This window comes from Grammomys surdaster, unplaced genomic scaffold, assembly GCF_004785775.1.
Source record: "Grammomys surdaster isolate TR1022 unplaced genomic scaffold, NIH_TR_1.0 165, whole genome shotgun sequence".
NCBI classification, from domain to species: domain Eukaryota; kingdom Metazoa; phylum Chordata; class Mammalia; order Rodentia; family Muridae; genus Grammomys; species Grammomys surdaster.
Window position 1 is genome coordinate 8,968,897 of NW_021604613.1, and position 21,767 is coordinate 8,990,663.

General features: G+C 42.0%; 1 protein-coding gene across 2 annotated transcripts in view; it reads right to left on the minus strand.

Moving 5' to 3' along the window:
- The window catches only part of Ankrd44 (ankyrin repeat domain 44), a 257,860-nt gene that overhangs the window by 107,376 nt on the left and 128,717 nt on the right, over positions 1-21,767 (minus strand). For both annotated transcript variants that reach the window (XM_028765551.1, XM_028765552.1), the window contains exons 4-8: positions 18,069-18,139; positions 5,269-5,469; positions 4,832-4,919; positions 2,363-2,505; positions 1,024-1,236 (exon numbers count right to left, since the gene is read on the minus strand). In XM_028765551.1, coding sequence (XP_028621384.1) covers positions 1,024-1,236; positions 2,363-2,505; positions 4,832-4,919; positions 5,269-5,469; positions 18,069-18,139 — 716 coding nt within the window. The remainder of the gene's footprint in view (positions 1-1,023; positions 1,237-2,362; positions 2,506-4,831; positions 4,920-5,268; positions 5,470-18,068; positions 18,140-21,767) is intronic.

Genomic DNA, 21,767 nt, shown 5'->3' on the forward strand with positions numbered 1-21,767 from the left:
ATGGTTGGGGGTGCTGAGGATGAGGATGGTGGGGGTGCTGAGGATGAGGATGGTGGGGGTGCTGAGGAGAGGATGGTGGGGGTGCTGAGGATGAGGATGGTGGGGGGGGGTGCTGAGGATGCTGTGGGGCACTGCTCAGGATATTCTGCTACAGGGTAAGAGCATTTCAGTACAACCCAGATGGGAAACACTGAGTGTACAGCAGCATAGGTTGTCTCTATCATCCATCATGGTGAGCTGAGAAGTCACCAGATTACTCACAGCTTTTCTTATCCATGGCTCCGGCCTCCCTCATTCACACCATTCTCTGTTGGGAATGCCTTCTCCCGAATTATTTCTGTGGTTCCTTTCAAATTCTCTGCTCGAAAACGAGCTCATTTTCTTTTATCCCCAAACAAGAGACAAGCTAACATGTGGGCTTTGCAAAGTTTTATTCCTCTTTTTCTCTCGACACTCATCACATTTTGCCTCAAACATCTGTGTGTGTTTTAATCTCCTGTATCGTGAATCTGTAATGGCCAGAGATCACATCTCATGCTCGGATTCTCCTCCACTGTCAAATTAAGAGCAGGACAGTCCTTAAGCAACTCCACAGCTGAAGGAATGCTCACCACTATCCACTCAATGTTCCTTCACTAAGGGACAGCTTGCTGAAGAAAAGCATTTGAAGAGCATGCTGGAATTAGGCACAATCATGAGTCGGTTATTCCTCAGTGTCCTCAGCAGCTCTCCCCTATCAGCTAACCACACTATGCTAAAATATGGGCTGAGCTAGCAGCACCTTTAAGGCCGGATATTCACCCTGGAGCATTCATTAATCCACAAAGGAGATACAACTGGAGCCTTGGCGCCAAGGACTGGTACCACCATACCTAGAGAGGCAACCCAGCATCTCAATCCAGGACAAGACTATGTAAGTCAAAGCGCTTCCAATTCATGAAAATACAGCATAACTGACAGTAGTTAGGTTAGCCCAACGGCTCAGTGCAAAGGTGTTTAAGGCAGAGAGACCGAGCGCCATACCTGAATGTTCACATCGGCCCCATTGTTCACTAACAGTTCCAGACACAGAGCACCATGAGTGGACGCCGCTGCGAAGTGCAGAGGGGTGAAGCCACTGTTGTTGGGCTGGTTCACGTTAGCACCGTAGTCGGTCAGCTCATTAACGACAGCATCCTGGCCATTGTAGCAGGCAATGTGAAGCGCTGTGTTTCCATAGACATTGATTTCATCAATCTGCAAAGCATCCAACAAGGGCAGTTAAAAGCACTGGAGCCAATTTACTCCATTTGCCACAAAAGGCCTAATGGCTCTGGTGAGAGAAAGGAAATATCCACCCATCAGCGTAATTATTCAGAGATCACTTGCTCTCCAGCGGGTTATCCTGAGAGCACCTATACCCCCAGCCCCCGCCCTCTGGGGAAAGAGAAGTGAAATTGAATATGACAAAACAAACAAACAAAAGAGCCACAAGGTTGTTAGAGGTTTCAGCCTGTGGAGGGTTTATCCAGATCTGATGGATAAAGAAAACGGAAAGCAAAGAGCCTTTCACAATGCTAGAAAAGAAAAGGGCAAACTCCAACTCATGGGCTTGGGAACTGTGACCATTAAGCGAGAGGACAGGGATAGCAAGACAGTGGCTTGTGGACACAGTGTCCTCAAGTCAGGCTCAGAATCCATTCTGCCTGACACTTCACCAGGCTCGTCTTCCTGTAGAGAAGAGGTATGCTAGTCCATGGCTCCCTACTGCTTTCCCAGACATGCTCAAGGATCTGGATGTTAGCATCTTGTCTCACACAGCACTTGACTCCCCTTTCCTCCGGGAGAAAGATGCCCTGAGCATTACTGCTCCCAGCTGAAGAAGGTGGCCAACAGTTCAAGCTCATCATCGACATTTCTTATACAACCCCTGGCATCCATTTACTCCCTCCTGCTGTGAGCCACAACTTCCAAGGTCCACTCCAATGGGCCTTTTAAAATGACTGATTATTATAAATTACATAAAATATAAATGTTTCCTGGGAGGTGCATGAGGCCAGCCTACAGAGCAAGTTCTAGGACAGCCAGGGTTACAGAGAAATCTGCCTCAAAAAACCAAAACCAAACCAAAACAAACCAAAACAAAATAAAAAAGAAGAAATATAAATGTTTATATACTTCTCTACATCTATAGTCTGTTTCTAGTTTCCTGCTGTTTGTCCCTATCACACTTTATCAGCTCAGATAAACTAAGAAATACATGTTCCAAGGAAGTAAATTTTTCTCCACTTGAACAAAAATGCAAAGAGGATTTTACTACAGAGTGGAAGAAAACCCAGACAGAAAGACGTGAACCGACAGCAGTGCGGCCATCAGAGCTTACCTCCACCCCCAGGTTCAGGAGATGTTTGACAACGCTGATCTGACCGTTGGAGGCTGCAGCGTGCAGCGGGGTGTAGCCCTTCTTATCCTTGCAGGTGACTTCTGCACCGTGGTTAATGAGCATCACCACAATGTCCAGGTGGCCTTGATGAATAAAGCAGCAAAAATATACAACTCACCACAAGAAAGATCATTCTTAACTGCTTTTACCACCAGTATTTTCCTGATCCATTTAAAAAAAAAAAAAAGCTGCCTCATGGAAAATAATCAATGAGCATTTATTGAGTACTGACTATACGCGGACATTATGTAAATCCCATGGGAAGAAACAGATGATTCATACATAAGAGTTGAATGAGATGTAGCAAAGCTGGTAGCTGTTCCCCATGATAACAAACAAGAACCAGATACTAACAATATATTAGAAGCTCCGCCTCTTAAAAGTTGTATTGGTGTTGAGTATGGAATCGCAGCATTTGGGTGAAAAGGCAAGCAAGTTACAAGTTCAGAGACAGCATGGGCTACAGATTGAATTCCAGACCAGCCTAGATGACTTAGCAAGAGCCTTCAAACAAACACAGTAAGAACAACAAGAGTTATGTTAAAATGAAAACAATTACCATCCTCACCAAAAAAAAAAGCCTAGCAGTAAAAATTTAATTTAGAAAACCAAGTTTTTTAAAAATCAGAATACTTACAGATTACTGTTAAATCCAAAATTATCACTGCCTTGTTGAGTTTTAATACATAAAAAGGCAATTTTTTATGTTGCTATGTAAAATAACTCCCATAAACTGTTCACTAAATAGAAACTGTTCCTAATCTGGGCTTTTGTAGGCATTTGAGCTCTGTCCCCTAGTTCACTATGATATATGTGTTTGCCCTTTATTTTATAATTGAAGACTGTTCAAAGCTTAAGTTCATTGCTATAAATGAAGCAGCTAACTGAAGGGCCCGAGACAAATACTGATTCCAGGACCTACAATGTGTATGTAGCTGAGGCTGAGGGGGTGGAGGTATAGGTTGCTTTATCAAAATTTGATTTTTTCATCTACAAAACCTTGTATATATAAAAATATTTTCAGTTATATGGTGCTGTCTCAAGCTACCTGTCCCAGTTTTTAATCCCCTATCTCCTAAGGATTATATGTCATCCTATTTGTAACCTGATGGCATGAGCAATAATGATTTGACTTCTTTGGGTCACAAAAATATTTTAACTATACATCAGCAGCCCCAGGTTCTTTGAGTAGTTCTCTGTATAATTGTGCCCAAAGATGTAACTGGTGTTAGCCTACTCAAAGGTCTGTGTTACTCAAGAATGAAAGAAGGGCAGGTATGGTGGCACATACCTGGAATTCCAGCACTTGGAAGGAAGGAGGATCAGTTCAAGGTCCTTTCCTACACAGGGAGTTAATTCTTACAAAGTTTAAAGATTTTTGGCATCTGTAAGTCTAAGAATTCCTTCATATACCTGCAGCAGTGGGATTTGTTTTATTCTCACCCCAATCTACTCCTTTCCCCCTACAATTAATGTTAATTTTTGAAATGATGAGAACAGAAATGTATGCTTATGAAACTGACTCAAATGAGCAAAAATGCTCAAAACAAACAAACAGAGGAAAATAAAAAAAACAATCACTAATCTCCGGAGATATCATCTAGTAGTTCAGTATTTATTTTCCAAATTTTCCTTCATTTCATAGAAGCTTCCACAGGAAAAAAAAAATATATATATATATATATACACACACACAGATACATATACTATATATATTGATTCATCTTTCATGCCTGCATTGAGGACAAACTCTGAGAACTATCATTTGTCCAAGGTCTTTGCACCAATCAAAACGAAAGGACAAAATAGAAATGCAACCTTTTCAGTTCTGGGGGTGAAGTGGACAGAGGGGAGCCTGATCTACTGGGGTCCTCCATGTCCATATACAGAGGAGCCAGGAAGCTGCCCTCTCTTCCTTCCCTTTGTTTCTTTCAAAAATATTTAGAAGCTCAAAGATAAAGAGCGCAGTGTCCTTGCTTTGTTAGCCAGCCTGCTTTCTTTCCTAAACACTTTATTTGATGCCATAACAAACTAACATACAAGCAGTGTTTGTAGCTTTCAAATCCAGAGTGAAGAATGTTCAGAGAGGTCCAGGCCATGAGTCATCCTCCCCTCTCTTTTGGGATAAATAAACCTCTGACAAGGCAAGAGTCCAACTAGAGCACTTCACAGATGCCAGATGCCAGGAAAATGGGCCAAATCTTCATTCAAGTGAAATCCAACACTTAAGTCAGACTTGTCTTACATGGCCAACACGAGGCCCATGTGCAGTTAAGGTCATCTGTCTGTGGTCTTTAGTTGTTTGATATGTTGGGATCAAAACCAAGATCTTGTGCACAGTAGGCACTCACCCTACCATTGAGGTAGCAAAGACCCAGACACTTTGCTTTCCACACACAGAATCCTCACCCATGTATGCTGCCCAGTGGAGAGCACGTCGGTCCTTCTTGTCAAATGCATTGATGTTTGCCCCTTTGGCCAAGAGTAAATTGACCATCTGAAAGATAACAAACAATGAAATCAGGTGTTCCTTCCAGTGATGATGGCTCCTTGTTGCTTGCCGGTGGTGGTCTAAACCAAATTAGCATCAAGCCTAACAGCAGCTCAGGGATTCAGACTAGGAAGACAGGCTAGAAAGATAGGCCCACTGCTCATGTCAAGGGAGAAGACTGAAATGACAGCCTACTGTTTCAACTCATTATGGTCTGAATTTGAGAATGTATATAACTCCCCAGGTAACATACCTCTGTTACTCTCACATTCACATAAAGTCTCAACAGTGGTTCTATCTGTAGCTGACTAGGTCTGAGTAGTATGGCCCAGTACCCAATGATGAGAACACTCACCTCCATGTGTCCATTCAGAGCCGCGTGGTGCAAGGCTGTGCGCCCCCCGCGGTCAGAGACATTGACACTGCTCAGTAGGGGAATGATCACTTCTGCACACTTGACAGCCTTATTGGCTGCTGCCACATGGAGGGGGGTCTGCCAATTCTTGTCCCTTGCATTGACATCAGCCGAGTGTTTAATCAATACTTGCACTGCCTCCTACAACAAAAGCAGTTTGCAGGATCACTGACAAATGCCCAGTCAATACTTCCTGTGGGAAAGGTGCTTCTCTGGACACAGGAACTGTAGTGAGACACAGGAACTGTAGTGAGAAAGGAAAGAGTGCTGCCCTTCCAGGCAGGCTGTGGACAACCCAAGCCATATGAGGTAGAGATGTGAAGAGTAACACAGAATGAGCCAATCGCTCTGTCTTGCTCTTTCAAGTCAAGAGCCTGGCCCACATCTAAAGTTAAGTTCACCTTCTAAAGACACAGTTTTCTGATAAGGCATCCGTGGATCGCCTGAGGGCAGTCATGTGCAGACATGCAGATCAGGTTAAAGATATGTAAAAAAACTTATACAAAAATGTCCTCTAAAAGGAGAAGAGTCTAGGAATAAATAAGTCAACAAACTCCTAAAGCCTGTCAAACATTCTTGAACTTCTTTTTGAATCTAGGTTCTCCGCGCCAACGTGTAACACATGACCTACCATCTTGTGAGACTGATATGCAGTCAAAGGAAGAAATTAATGACTGTCTCAGTTTAAAGCTATAATAAAATGATTCCAACTTTTCCATTACAATTAGTAAACCTTTTCTGTTTTGGCTTGGTTTTCCATTTGTTTTGAAACAAGATCTCAGAAAGTTGTCCCAGGATAGCTTGGAACTTTCAATGTAACCCAGATTGTCCCTAAACCCACGATCCTCCCATCTAAGCCTCTTGTGTGATAAGATCATGGGTGTGCACCACCAAGCCTGGCTATAATGAGCAACTTCTTTTGCTGTTCTGTTTTTTTTTTTTACACAATTGTTTAGACTTTTGAATTCTATTTCCTTTCCTTGACCCAACTAGCTTACCCATTTCTTCATCTATAACTTTCAGCTATACTTATATTATGGAATCAAGATGTCTGGGCCCACTCAAGACTATTAGATTCCAGCATTTCTTTATACCTCCTGTTCAGTCAAGTGACTTATATAGATCCTTTCGAGAAGAGAATATCTACTGATTGCTTCTCTCTTCTTCCAGAGGCTACCCCAGAATTCATTAGTAGCATTATTCAAGGATGTCTTGTCATTGTGGCATCAGTGAACTGGTGAAAGGCATCAGTACCACACTATTGCTCACCTACACATGAAACACTGCGAGAACTACAAAGATCCAGAGAAATTAATTTGGCACTAGCCTAAAAATGATTGAAAGAACAAAAATAAACAGAAGAACATTTAAATCACAACATAACAGATAAATCATAATATGATATTGTAGAATAAGAGGACACTTTAATCTATGTTGGTCTGATAAGTTCTGAAGTCTATTTTAATGCAGCAACAGTCTATTGTGATATGGGATGGTAGTGCTGGAATTTCCGCTTGTTGCTGCTATTTACCTCAAGGTTGGCCCTTGGCTCTTCCCTCCCTTACATAGAGAAATCCTCGGGAAGAATGGGGCTTCTACAGTACTAAAGAATCCAGGCTCACCCTCTCATCTATTCCGTCTGACTGCGACTCAGTGCACAGTGATGACCAAAAGTGCACTTCCAGATTCTAATGTGTACCTTTAAATTAAGAGCCCTAAAACTCCCCAGATCTAGTGGCACACAGGACTGAAATCTCAGCTATTTGGAAAGCTAAGGCAGGGGGACTGCAGTTTGAGCTACAGACATTTAATAAGACACCATCTTAATAAGAAAAGTTAAAGGGGGTTTAGGGATTGTGGTAGTTTCAATAAAAATGGTCCCATCAGCTCATAGGGATTAGGAGGTGTGGCCTTGTTGGAATAAGTGTAGCATTATTGGAGGAAATGTATCACTGGAAATGGGCTTTGAAGTCTCAGATACTCAGGTCAGGCCTACTGTAAGTATCTCTTCTTGCTGCCTGCAGATCCAGATGTAGAACTCTCAGCTACCTCTCCACCACATCTGCCACACACACCACTATGCTTCCTGCCATGACAGTAATGGACTAAACCTCTGAACTGTAAGAAAGCTCCAATTAAATGTTTTCCTTTGTAAGGGGTGATCACAGAGTCTCTTCACAGCCATAGAAACCTGACTAAGACAGGGATATAGCTTATTGACAGAATGCTTGTCTAGTGTATGAGGCCCTAGGCTTAATCCTCAATATTGGGGGATTGAGGAAGAGGTCCATGCAAAGTACCCAAGAACCAGAGATAACAATAGTAACAGAGTAAGTATAGTCCCAGCACTGAAGCTTCTTATAGCTCTAGGGAAAAAGCTTTACACCATTGGTATTTGGGGGTAAAAAGCAGTGATAGGTTTAATCAGCTCTGACAAGAACATGGCCAAGGCAGAGAAAAACCATTAAGAAGACTGTTACCTTCACAGTTGTGTAAGCAAAAGATAAATAAAATATCCCACCCTGGATATACATGCTATTTTGTGTATCTATAACTTAAATATAAATGAGATAACACTATTTTGAAGATGTGTGCCACAAAAATGTTTTGCAGATATAGGACATGAAATGGTAGCACCCACTTCTCACATTCACAGCAAAGCAATAATACATACTGTCACTTGAACATCTTCGCCTTAGTTCAGTGTTATTTCACTGTGCTTGTGTGGGTTCTTGCTTCTGTTAGGTGTTATGTGAATTTAGGATAGATAAACAAAATGAAATATGCAAGATCATTTCACAAGCTTATTCTGTTGGGAGTTAAGACTAGAGAATTCTTGAGAAATGTATAATTGAAAGTTAATCAAATATAATTATCATTTTTTTCCTCTCAGTGCTAGAGATCAAACACAGAATCTGTATGCTAAACCACTGTCCTACCAGCATCAATATTCTCAGCATAAAATGTGTGATTATTAACATAATACAGAGGAAGTGAGTAAGACATAGCCTAGATACATCTAAATAAATGCTTAAGAATAATTCACAATTCACTTATTCAAGGCAATATGCTAAGCAAAGATCATATAGAGTTATATGCAAGTGATATTTGCATATAAATAAGTGCTTTTTGTTTGGGAGGCTGGAAGATCTTGAATTCAAGGCCTATGCCGTAATCACTATCTTTAAAGTATTTTAACCATATACATACTGCGTCTTGTTTTTGTAAAAACTATTTGAGGGGGACACAGTCCATCTTTCAAAGTGTCCATGCCTGTTTTCATGATACCACAGCTGAGCTGAGAAGCTGAGGTGGGGAACTACTGTGGAGGAATCTTATCCAGCAACAAGGCTGCTTTGACCACATCCAAAGATCTTCTAGATTTATGGGACCCAGCTGGAATGTTGACTGGCCCTTAGTACACACCTTTAATCTCTCTGGCTGGAATCCTTTAGTATACACCTTTAACCCCAAACAGTGACATCTAATTGAGGGGCAGATAAAGTGACGAATCAGAGAAAGAACTGACAGAATGAGTCAGAGATAGGATACACCCAACTCTCAGGAGAACGTCTATGTAAGAGCAGCACAGGGAGAGAGTCAGTTGGGAGTCAGTGCAGTGAGTACAGTGGAGCTGAGCTCATTCCTGAGTCCATGCAGTGCAGCGCAGCACAGCAGACATGCAGTGCAGCGCAGCAGAGGCAGCTGAAGCCAGAGGATGAGAAGGAGCCAGAAGATTAGAACAAATTACCACTTAGTTTGAGGACAAGCAGAGCAATTCAGTGAGAAGCTGAGAGAAGCCAGATTGAATCAGTCACTTGGAGAAGAGTTTGAGGCAGAACAGCTGAGTTGAACTAGCCAGCCAGAGCTCAGAAAGAACTAGCAAGGGTGAGCTTATTCAGCAGTAAGCCTCCAGATGAGTAAAAGTTACTTTTACAAACTGCAAAGGTGAACACACTATCTAGTCTTTTGCATAAAAAGTTTAAAGACCTCTGTGGGACTACGTAAGGGTATCCTGGATCATGGTGGAACAGGTGCCTAGAACCCCGAGACTCTGTAGATTCTAGGTGGGATTCTACATGAGAACCGGCAGGAGTTCGGCACCCCCCAGAACCCAGGATCCTGAAAAAGCAGTCACAGTCTCCATAGAATTACATAGGCCAGGCTATAGGCCTCAGCCCCTAGGGATTTACATACTAATGAAGGCCAGAGGGCAGAGCAAATTAAACATGCCTCCCCCAGATCCTCCCCCAATCCTCCCCCTTTCTCCCTCCCTATATAACTCGGGACTGCCCTGAGTTTTGGGGGGTACACCTAGATCCATCTATTATCCGCCATGACAATAAACCTTTTTGGAACCAAGGACTTTCTCGTGTTATTGGGGCCTGTCGTCACCAAGGCCCCCAGGCCACTGGAACTATAGAGTTCCCCCACCCCGAATGTGGGACCCACCACAGACAGGGGTGGAAGCCCCTCCGGGGCCACCGCGCCGCTGTGGTGGCCTTTTAAATTTTCCCCACAGACCTCCAGAATAGCCATCCCATGCTTTGAATGATCAGAAACTGAAAATCATCAAGACTGGTTAAAGTTTTATTTGCTGGGAAAATGTTGCTTATGATTAAGGTTCCTCCTAAGGAGGAATCGTGCTGAAAGTCAGAGGTCTCCATGTGAAGTAAGGCCCTGGTTATGCAGTGAAGGGTCAGTTTTTAATTTGATGAAGGATGAACAGAGCTTCAATGTTTGCATAGTGAGTAGGAAGCCCTAGTGTGCACCAGGGATGAAGATGTAAGGATGTGAGCCATGTGTGCTGGGGAGAGGTGAATGCCAGTGCCTAAAAGCAAACCTTCAAAAGCATATACATCAATGAGACAAATTCAGGGAATACAAGCAGCAACCCAAATCTACCCAAATCTTTGAAATCACCAAGAGAATGCTAGACTTATACAAGATGAGGCATGTGGTCCTTACATAATCTTTATCAGCTCTGAATCCAAGGCAATCATGACTGACATTGGGCTGCAGTTCAAGAGTTCATATTTATTATCATACAAGGTTAATGTACATGGCATGATATCTCTTTCCTCTGAACTTTTCCCATGTGACTGCAAATGTCACCACACTGGCCTTTTATGCCCAACTCTTACAGATCAGGGATATCCTGAAGAGCCGAGACCTTTAATTTTTCTCTCTACTTTTGTTACATGTGTTTCTTCTACCATTCTCCATTTTCATATTTATATCTGTTTACTTCATGATTCCACTTTCCTAATGTAAGAAGGCTCTACCAAGAAATAAACAGCATATAAAGGAGTTCTTAATTTCTAAAAATTCACTTTTCAAAATATGAAAATATCCACAACACAGCACCTAAGACTCAAGGAACATTATAGAAGAGGGGCAGAAAGACTGGAAGAGGCAGGTCAGGAAATTTACTGTGAGGCTGTGTCTTCTAGGAATGTCAGAAACTACACTCAAAGTTTCACCAATTTGACTGCCCAAATGTGAGTTGAGCAACAACAGATATGGTAAAATGGACAGGGAAAAATCCCATAACCTACATGAAGAACCAAGAAATGCTGGAAGTAGGAGAAATAGTCTTTCCTAGGGAAAAGCACATCAAGCACTCAATACTAAATAGTCAGCCCTGAAAACATACACACAAGTTAATGTTATACAGACTGAGTAAGTAGTAATTATATTTATATATTTTTTATTTTTATACATATTTATTATTTTATTATTTCTTTTATATTTTATATATTTACTTTAAATATGTATTTAATATTATATATATGCAACAACAACTAACGAAAAACAAGAGGCTATGAATTTGAAAGAGCACCAAGGAGGTGTACATGAGAATGCCCGGAGAAGAAAGAGAAGAGGTAAATGATGCAAATATATTGTAATCTCAAAAATTAAAATATTATTTTTTAAAAAACCATAAAAATAGAGTAGTTTAAGATGATTTGTGGGCTGGGGTATACCTTAAAGATAGAGCACTTGCCCATTCTTCACAGACCCTAGAACTAATGACCAGTACAAAACAACAACAACAAAGACTGTGCCATTAAATTCACAAACATACAAAATGGAGCAGGCCTAGTGGTCCCCTGAGATGATGCTCTCCATTCACGGGCAGCCTCAGTTCATCGGCAGATGGCTGAAGCTCAGGCTGATGATCCATCAGCAGGCTGACTCACGGTTATAGCGACTCTACCAGATTTGGATGAGTTCAGCCAAGTAAGTATCCTGTCATAAATGTATCCAAATGTTAATTCTCCTTAGTTACTTATAATTTTAAGCTATAGCTTATCCTGCCAAATTGGCTTAATATATTTAATAGAAATCTAATATAGTATTCAGACCACACCAAATCCTTGCTTTCAAAACAATTTTGATTTTAAAGCTGTGTTCCTATTTCAAGCATGTCAGCCTTGAAAGTGCTTTAACTTGGTTTTGAGAAGAAATAATTTTATAGCTACTTAGGAGACTATATTTGCACATTGGCTAAAACTTAATGTCTAGGAGTTTTCAACTTAAATATACAAGGTGAAGAAGAAGTTAACACAGGAGGATGGAAGCCAGTACATTTTGGACTAAGTAAAGATACTTAGTGGCTTCTCAACTATCTGTGGTAAGAGTCTAGTTTTTTAACAATTACATTTTGAGCTAAGTGTACCAATGTAACACACTATAATCCTAGCTCTCAGAAGCAGAAGAACCATCACAAACTTAAAACCAGCATGGTACCCAGTCTCAATAAAACTTTTATTATTATTTCCAGTGCTTCAAACCCAGAACTCTTGCAAAATATAACCAAAAGCAATTAGAATAAAAATAATGAAGAATAAAATTATTGTCTTATTGTTAAATCTAAGAGGTAGAGAATTTTCCTTTTGTGAGTCATTTTTTTTTCCTTTTTGCTTGTTTGTCTGGTTTTACTGAGGTGTGGCTCCCTGTGCAGCACAAGCTGTCCTTGAATTCAAGATCCACTGGTTGCAGACTCTTGAAAGCTACAATTGCAAGGATAAGCCACCACACCTGGGTATGAAGTTATTTAATTTCTTCCAAAGTTTCTGGAAGTTCACAGGTCGATCACAGTGCTGGGCTAGTGGCCCAGGGCACAGGCCACAACATGCCATGTTCTTTCAAAGCCCTTTTTCTCATTTAATGAACAAACACCGGGGAAGAGCCTACTATTTCTCCTGAAGGAAGATTCCAGCCAAGTTAGTGCTCAGCCTTACATCTGTAGGCCTTTTCAGACAATGCCCTGTAGCAGCCTGCCCTACAGAAGATGCAGTCAGAGGGGAAGACTGACTTGGATGCCACAAGTCACCTGATTTCCACTTTTTACGGGTTTCTGTCTTTAGACAGCCTGTCCATCCTCCAGATAAGTAGATGCATACATTGTAGCACATGGGAAAGATGAGGAGAAGCTGTACACATCTTAAAACTACCACCTCCACTTCTGCTTTTTACTCTCACATGTGCACTGCACTTACCTCAGCCACAAATCACTGTGGAGGAGTAAGGCTTAGAACTATACATAGTTGTCACAGACATAAGCAATGTCAAGTTCGGTGACTTATATAATTTGCTTTAGACCAGGCTCTGGGTCTTAAGACAACTTTCTGTATTCTACTCAGAGCTTAGTTGGTGCCTTGTACATATTATACATTCAGGAACTTTGGATGGCATAAATACAGGAACATGATCATTAGCAAGATTTGTAAATGATAACTGGCACATATTAACAGGATAGTTACTGTGCTGTGTGTTAATGTTCCCTGAGGCCACACATAAATCCTGAAAGCTTAGACTGTATTACTGTAATCCTTTGGGGGATTTTATCCCATATTTATTATAACATTATTATGTTCTTTAAGAACTGTATAAGTTGGTCCTCAACTAATCTGCTCAATTAATGGGATTATTCTTCTAGAAGTGTCTAATGTTGAACTAAATTCTGCCCACTATCATAATTATTATTAGGGTATACTTATTCTATAACCTAGCAATACTCACTGAAGACTTAGGGACAGGAGAACACTATGGGGACTATTCACATAACCTTGTTTTTGAATGTTAGGAAACACAAACAAAGTATTCATACTGAACTGGAGTATTCAGTATTCTCCCTACTGGCTAGCTTTCACAGTGCTGGAAGACGTTATGCATGGGGGCTGAGGGAGAAAATCCATCAACAATCTTACCCAGCTGTGAACCCTAGGAATTATGATACCAACCTGTCAGGCAAAATGTGTCCATTTGCACTATAGTGGCATGACAGTTATGGAGGTAACCCAACATCTCCCCGATTGGATTGTAGACACACTTCTCAACTCCATTCAAAAGTTCATGGAACTGGGTATGTCACAGGTACTAGAGGAAATTCCCTTCTGTTGTTTAACTAAGTTAACAAAGTGCAGAACCACCTTCAAAGCATATATTTATACACAGAAACCATGACCACTCTCAGCACTAATCAGAGAGGCCTCTTTCCAATGGTCTACAGTGAATGCAGAGACTCATGGCTCAAAGGGTGTTGAGAGTAATGGTGGTCGAGTAATCACCCTTAAACTAAATATACACTCACCTCCAAAGCTCAGAGGCATCACGGAAGATGAGTTGGAAAGAATATCTGCCATCTACTGTGATGCCTCTGAGCTTTGGAGAGCTGCCATCTTCTGGGCAATACATGATCACTGTAATCACAAACCCTCAGCAACAGTGGGTGATCACACTAGCTCTGCATCAGAATAAGCTCAGACACGGCCCAGACATGAACAGTTCACTGCTAAAGTCTATTCAACTGATAGATTCAAGGAAAGAGGGTGTCGTTGCCTTCAATCATGTGCCCACTGGAACTCCACCAAGCTCTGATGGAAAGTGCCAAGGCAATGCTTACACGGGTGATCTTGTTAAAGAAAATGGGTCATAAAGGAGACCAAACATAATGCATACAGGAAATCAACAAGTAGGGAGACACCTCATAAAGGCCAGGAGATTTTTTTAAAGGTGGGTTAAGATTATAAAGTTTTTAAATAACTAACTTAAGACAGTATATGAATTTCTTTATAAGTATCACCAATATCCAGTCTTAAGTTTCATACGATGTCAGAATCTCAGAGATTAAAGTAGACTAATGCTCAGAAAGTCCTTAGCACATGGTGAATGCTCAGTAAGTTCTCAGAACGGCAACATTTAGAAAAACACAATGTACTCAATCCAATGCCCCAAAATACTTTAACTTTTCTAACCCAAACAGTTTTTAGAACAGGGAAGTGAAAAGTTTAGCAATTCCCCTATAGTGCCCCTCAGCCCATCACAGCAGAAGGAACCCATGTCTGATGCTGGCACATTCATACTCAGGCCCCAAACATCACAATCTCCGAGGTCAAGCTATGAACTCCCTGAAAGCCACGCAACACAGCTGACAGTGCATCCACCCCATAAGCCTCAACAAACAAGTGTTAGGCTTTTCTATGTTCAACTCCAGGCTTGCATGCACTTAATTCTGTTCCTCACAGGTGCACTATTCCAGAAAGCAAAGCAAAGCAGCAAGAGGAGCACACTGGACACAGAAAACCATATGAAATTGTTCACAGTATTCATATTCTCTCTCCAGAAGCCTCAAGTCTTTCTTATCTCTGTTGGCCACTGTTAAAAAAAAAAACCGTTTCTCTAATATTTAAGTTAAAGTCTCTCTGTTTCTCCACCACCTTGGAGAAAGTCAACAAAAAAGAAAGATTGGATTGACAGAGCATTAGGTGGCAGACAATGCTGTTTGGTTCCGAATTGTCTTGATCCTGGGACAATCAAATATGTCAAGTGACAAGGGATACTGTAGAGTTTAAAAGCTTCTCAATGAAGAAAATGTTTTTACTACACATTCATTAACAATCTCAGTCTGAAGAATGGATGGATGTACCAGCTCATACCTAAACCCAGCATTCTCTTTATAATAAGCCAAATACTAAAAACACAATCCAAGCCCCCTCTGTCCTTTCCATTAGGCCTACTTCCCTTTCTCCCAACTATTAGTAAAGAGAAGCATAAAAGGATAGCAAGAGGACCAAATTCAAATGAAAAATGAGCCTGAATTTAGGGCTTCCACAGCATCACGATGAGCCCAAGTTCAGATGTTCAGTGCATAATCAACTCTAACAACAGGCTCAGACACCCCAGTTGTCATTAGAAACAGGTCAACTGTGGAAGATACAAAAGATGATGCCTTTATAGTGAGTTCACACTTAGTTCCTCCCTGGCAAGAGCCATCTGTAAGCAGTTTTTTTTTTCTTTTTACCCAGAAAACCTGCAGAGGTTGCTAATTAGTTGAGGAGGCAACAAGTGCTGTTCTTAGACACGGACATCTAAAACCTGTACAACCCGTCATCGCCGGCTCAGCTCAAACACCAAGTCATACCATAACAGCAGAAGACGGCTGAGGGCAAATGGATGACGGGATGGATGATGGGATCTAAGCTTTTGTACTTTTCTAAGAGTGATCACTTAACAAGGTCACTACTACTGCAAACATGTATTGTGTGTCCTTTCTTCCCCTAAGGCTGGGGACCACAGCCTTAATGGCTGTGTATTATTTGCTTTGTAGCTCTATCAGCATGTATAGTACCTGCTATTTAGAAAGCATCTAAATTCTTCTCATTCTTGGTAAGGAAGAAAAGACTGTATTCACATATTTTTAAAGGCATTAAAATTACTAAGGATTTAGCCTCTGTGGTACTCCCATATGAAGAAGCTGGTCTCTTGAGGCTGGCCTTCCTATCATGAGCAGTCATTGTCTTGTTTTCCCAGGTACAACACAAATATAACAGAGAGCCCTCAGATGAATTCCCTAGTACCTGAGCAAACGTAGTTCAGGATTCTTTACCTCCCTCCTTCTATACGGGCTGCTTGCAAAGAGAATACAGGCAACCTGCTTTTAAAAACAACTCCGAACACCGAGCACAACAAGGAAGACAGACTAAATAGATTCTGAAATTCCCAGATAGCTGCCAACAAGGAACAGCTGGCACTGAGGCCAGGCTCAGACACGTGTGATGTGGGCAGGCTCACTGAAGAACATCATCACCTCCTCCAATGCCAGGGGAGCAGCTCCACTGGGCAGTTACTCACACAATGCTCACTGCCTTTGAGGTCAGAATCTTGTGCCCTCTCTGGCCAGGCTGATATTTCCCGGTTCCCCCCAGCCCTGTCCCCACAGTGGCCCTCCCTTCCCTCCAGCCCTGTCCCCACAGTGGCCCTCCCTTCCCTCCAGCCCTGTCCCCACAGTGGCCCTCCCTTCCCTCCAGTCCTGTCCCCACAGTGGCCCTCCCTTCCCTCTAGTCCTGTCCCCACAGTGGCCCTCCCTTCCCTCCAGCCCTGTCCCCATAGTGGCCCTCCCTTCCCTCCAGCCCTGTCCCCACAGTGGCCCTCCCTTTCTACCCATCAGCCTCTCACTGATCCTGCCATGCTTTCCATGATCATCTCCATCCCTGAAGCCCAAACCCAGATAAATATGATGACATATTCAGTATCTTTACATATTTCCAGCACTCAACAAGAAACTAACTGTTCAGTACCATTCTCAATTGTTTCTAGAACATTCTAAATTTAGGATCCATCATAGAATAATAATAGTAATAATAATAATAACAACAACAACAGTAGCAATAAAATCCTCCTGCCCCCATAAAGCTTACATTCCAGTGACATATTTCCCAGATTGTATCTTGAAAAAAAGAAAAAAAAAAAACAAGCTAGTTTCTAGGACTTCAACCTTCTCAACCCCATCCCATACCACCAAGCCTTCAGTGAAGGACCTGTCAGCTTCTTTTCCACCCATTCTCCAAAGATGTCAAAATTCTGTGAGGTTTGTAGCTAATGATATCTCAAATGACTATGCAACTAATAATATCTGAAATGACTGGTTCTCCGACACACACACACGCACGCACGCACGCACGCACGCACGCACGCACGCACGCATGCACGCACCTTCTCCTATTGCTTTTGGAGCATCCCCTCTTCCACCCTGCAGCCACAGTGGTTGTTCAGAAGATCTGCTGAGACCACTGCCAATTACTCACAGGGTGTTGTCTCCCTGGCAGCCCTATGATCTGACTGACCCCACACTAAGCTCTCTGCCCCAGAAACCTCTACCTGCCTCAGGTTCACTCCTCTGCTTCTTCTCTTCTTGCACCAGTCCCTCCTCTTCCTGACCTGCTGGGCCCCTGCTTATCCTTTGGAGACTAGCTTGACAGACCTCTGCTCTGGGGAGATGTGCCATGCTCTGTGCCAAGGTTGCTCCCTTCCTCCTCCTGTCCCCCTCTGGCATTGCGTGGATCTGTTTGCTGTGTTCCCTCTGTTCCAGGCTGAAGACTCATCAAAGTCAAGGTTCACTGTGTCCAACTTGGATAACCAAGATGCCTCCTACCACACCATGTCTGACATGCACAAGACACACAAAGAGCTGCCCATTTGGGGTAACCCTCTTGCTCTAGACTTAAAAGGCTTTTTTTCTACCAATGACTGACTTTCTGCTACTCTCTCCATCCCAGGAATCTCCACCTGACTTCGGTTCACTCCCCCTGCCACTTCTCTTCTCAAACATGGATACTCTGCTACATCTCTCCCTCCTCATGCTAGGTTCCTGCTTATCCTTTAAGGACTCAATGCAAAGAACTCTTTTTCTACAGACCAGAGAAAGTGTTAGACTAAACGGGGAGACCACTCACTTCACTTCTGGAAGCAACAGCCCGGTGCAGTGGGGTCAGCCACATGTTGTCCTTGGCATTTACACGAGCTCCTGCAACCAAACAGCACAAGTTAGGGCACAGCGGAGTCAAGGGCTGTGTGCAGATCTTTTCTTTGTATCAGTTGTAATTTGACAAGATTTTATATGGGATAAAAGGGCCAACAGAAATCTATCTTGCCCTGAAATCCCAATTAGTTCTCTAGTACTAGCCAGATATTTTGATATGAGAATCCATATTACATGAAGTGTTTGGACAGGCGCCTGTGCAGATTGTTCATAACTTCTTCATGCTATGGAGCAGATAGACAGGTTCAAGCCCGTGACAAAACTGGCTCACACTGAGAGACATGATCCATGCTCAGCTCACTGAAGCCAGGTCACACACAGCACAAGATAGGAATGAAAGCTACATATGAATGGACTCTTAGAAAACAGAATACACTTTGTTCCCTTGACATTTCCAAAACTTTCCATGGGAGCAAAACTACCAAAGATACATTTGAACAATGGAAACACCCTATACAAGTCTTTGGTTCAGGGTTTTGATAAATCTTCCTGCTAGCATGTGGTGGTTTGAATATGCTTGGCCCAGGGAGTGGGGTATTTGGATGTGTGACCATGTTAAAGTGTGGCCTTGTTGAAGTAGATGTGGTCTTCTTGGAGTAGGTGTGACCTTGTTGGAGGAAGTGTGTCACTGTGGAGGTGTGCTCTAAGACCCTCATCCTACCTGCCTGAAGGCCAGTCTTCTCCTAGCTGCCTTCAGATGAAGATGTAGAACTCTCAGCTCCTCCTGCACCATGTCTGCCTGGATTCTGCCACACTCCCACCTTGATAATAATAGACTGAACCTCTGAACCTGTAAGCTGGCCCCAGTTAAGTGTTGTCCTTAGAAGAGTTGCCTTGGTCATGGTGTCTGTTCACAGCAGTAAAACCCTAAGTAAGACACAGCTAGAGACTACTTCATAAAAGAGCTGGAACAGGAAGAGGGAGAAGGTACCTATAGATGCAGTGAGAGGCATCCATTTAGGTCTTAGGATAGTGAAGACGTTCATGAGGGTGGTGTAGAGGCATGAATGAAAGAAACTAAAAGGACAATGAAAAGGAAGAAAAGAGCAGGCAACCTGAGGAGAAGAGCTGAGGAAGTGAGTCAGGTGAAAGCAGAGGTTAAACACAGAACCTTCTAGAAAGGCAAAAGTCTTCTTGAAGGGTATCAGGAGACTTTCTTAGGTAAAAGACTATTTAAGCTACAGACTTAAAGAAATGATGAAGCATAGAATGGATAGTATTTTTAACTGTGATCAAGTACCATCAACAGCATTCATCACAGAAACAGCATAATCCTCAAACAAAGGGGAACCCACCCCAACCTCTTCCCCTCCCATCTCACTTCATCGGTTTAAGATGTCACCAGACACAAGTAGGTTTTTGTTTTGTTTTTCTTTTTCTTTTTCTTTTTCTTTTTTTTTTTTTTCCGAGACAGGAGTTCCCTGTGTAGCCCTGGCTGTCCTGGAACTCACTCTGTAACTCCGTAGACCATGCTGGCCTCGAACTCAGAAATCCACCTGCCACTGCCTCCCAAGTGCTAGGATTAAAGTTGTCCACCACTACTGCCTAGCTGTGTTATTTTGTTTTGTTTTGAGAGCCCAAGCTTATTGTAGCATGCTGTCAAGGTTGAGACCTACTGACAAACTTAATTTTAATCAAAGTTAAGATAACTTGAAAGTCAACTTTCATGAATTTCATCTAGTCTAAATGGTCTTTTAAGCCCCTTACCAGCATGACAACTACAATAGAATGAGAATCCTTGAGCTAAATGCTCTGAAGTGAAATGAGTTGGGCAGACAGTGGGGTTTATGGACAAAGCTTGGGATTTGTATTTCAACTTTAGCAGCCACTATTCTAAGGACTCAATTTGTAGAATAGGCTAACAACCACATACCACTCACTTTCCTGGGAGAGTCAGAGGGATGGGAGGTCACTTCACATATCACAAAGCACTAGAAAATTATTAGCAGTTCTTATTTCAAAGTCACTCAATATTTCATCCACCCCCTAAGTCTATGGCTAAGATTTTCAATAGCTGCAAAAAGTATGGTTTAACACTTAAGAACTATCAACTATGAAATAACAAAATGAAAGCATATTCTTTTAAATTTTCACTTAAATTTTAAAATTTTATTTTATGTGTGCAAGTGTTTGCTTGCATGTATACATTTATACCATGTACACACCTGGTATTCACAGAGATCAAAATTCCACAACCCCTGGAACTGGAGACACTGATAGTTGTGAACCAATGTGTAGGTGCTGGGAACCACACCTTAAGTCTTCTGCAAGAGTCAACAAGGGCTCTAAGCTGTTGATTCATCTCTCCAGGATCCAAATCCACACTTTTTAGTTTTCTTTATATTTATCTGTGTGCATGCTTTCTCCTTGGAATTTAGAGATAAAACTTAGATTGCCAGGCTTGGAGTTTGGTGAACATCTTAACCTGCCAAGCCTTCTTGTTAGCCCCATGAGCACATTCCTTTTCTTCCTTTAAAGAACTGTGTGTGTATGCCATGTGTGTTGGAGTGTACAGAGGACAAAAGAGAGTGTTAGATGCCCTGGAGGTAGAATTACAGGGTATAAGGAGCAGGCCCTTAATAGGACCAACTCCATTTTGTAATAGGAAACTTGTAGAGACAAGTCTGGAAGTAAAGTACTTGTAGAGACAAGTCTGGAAGCTGTGCTGTGATAACCAGACACAAGTGGTTATCAGCCATGCACATCAGCAGTAATGCCAAATCAAACATAAAAGAGAAGCCCAGTCAAAGTACTTCATCACACACTGGTAGCTATGACTTTCTGGTGTGATCCTCCACCAAGCTTCCTCAGCTCCCGACCATCAAAGAGTTAACCGAGAGAGCAATGCCTCCACTTCAAGGTCAAATTAGCAATTCAAGTAGCTGGAAGCCCAGCCTGACCCCATCTTCACAGACTCCAGACCTGTAACTGAGACTATCATAAGGACTCAGGTTGTATAACCCATGAATGGATGTTCTATTTATTGCTATGCTTATTTCTTTGGTAATTAGCAATTTATTATTTGTGTTTAAGTGCCAATATTGTTAGAGGCAATGCATAGGAAATGTGGCAATATCCTGTGGTAGCAATAGCCTTAGCATTGGTAATAATATATTGTCTGCTATGTATCATTAAAGAGCAATTGAATGTCAAACCCTCCATCTCTCTGGAGTACTCTCTCCCCTCTCATGGAGCTGAAAATCTCACAGTCAAATCCAGTCACCTTATGTGGGTGCTGGGAATCAAACTCAAGTCCTCCAGGAGAGCAGCAAAGACTCTTCCCTGCTGGGCTTTCCCTCCAACCTCATTAAGCATTTTTTAAAAGTAAGAAAAACTCAAGTGTTATTGAGTCCTAGGGCTAAGGAAACCCAGGTGTGATTAAAAGAAAACAAAAAATGGTGAATTTTAAAATTAAAAACCCATTGGTCAAAAGGAAATCTGAGATGTTTTCCCCCTAAGTGTTGGCACCAGCAAAGTGCTAGAGTCTAGTGGTTGCTATGCAGCTTTCTTGTTTAGACAGGAATGGCATTAATATCTTTAGCTCCTAGTAGAACATTCTGGAAGCCAGTCAACCCCTTCAAAATTACCCGCTTTCTGTTACATCTTCATTATG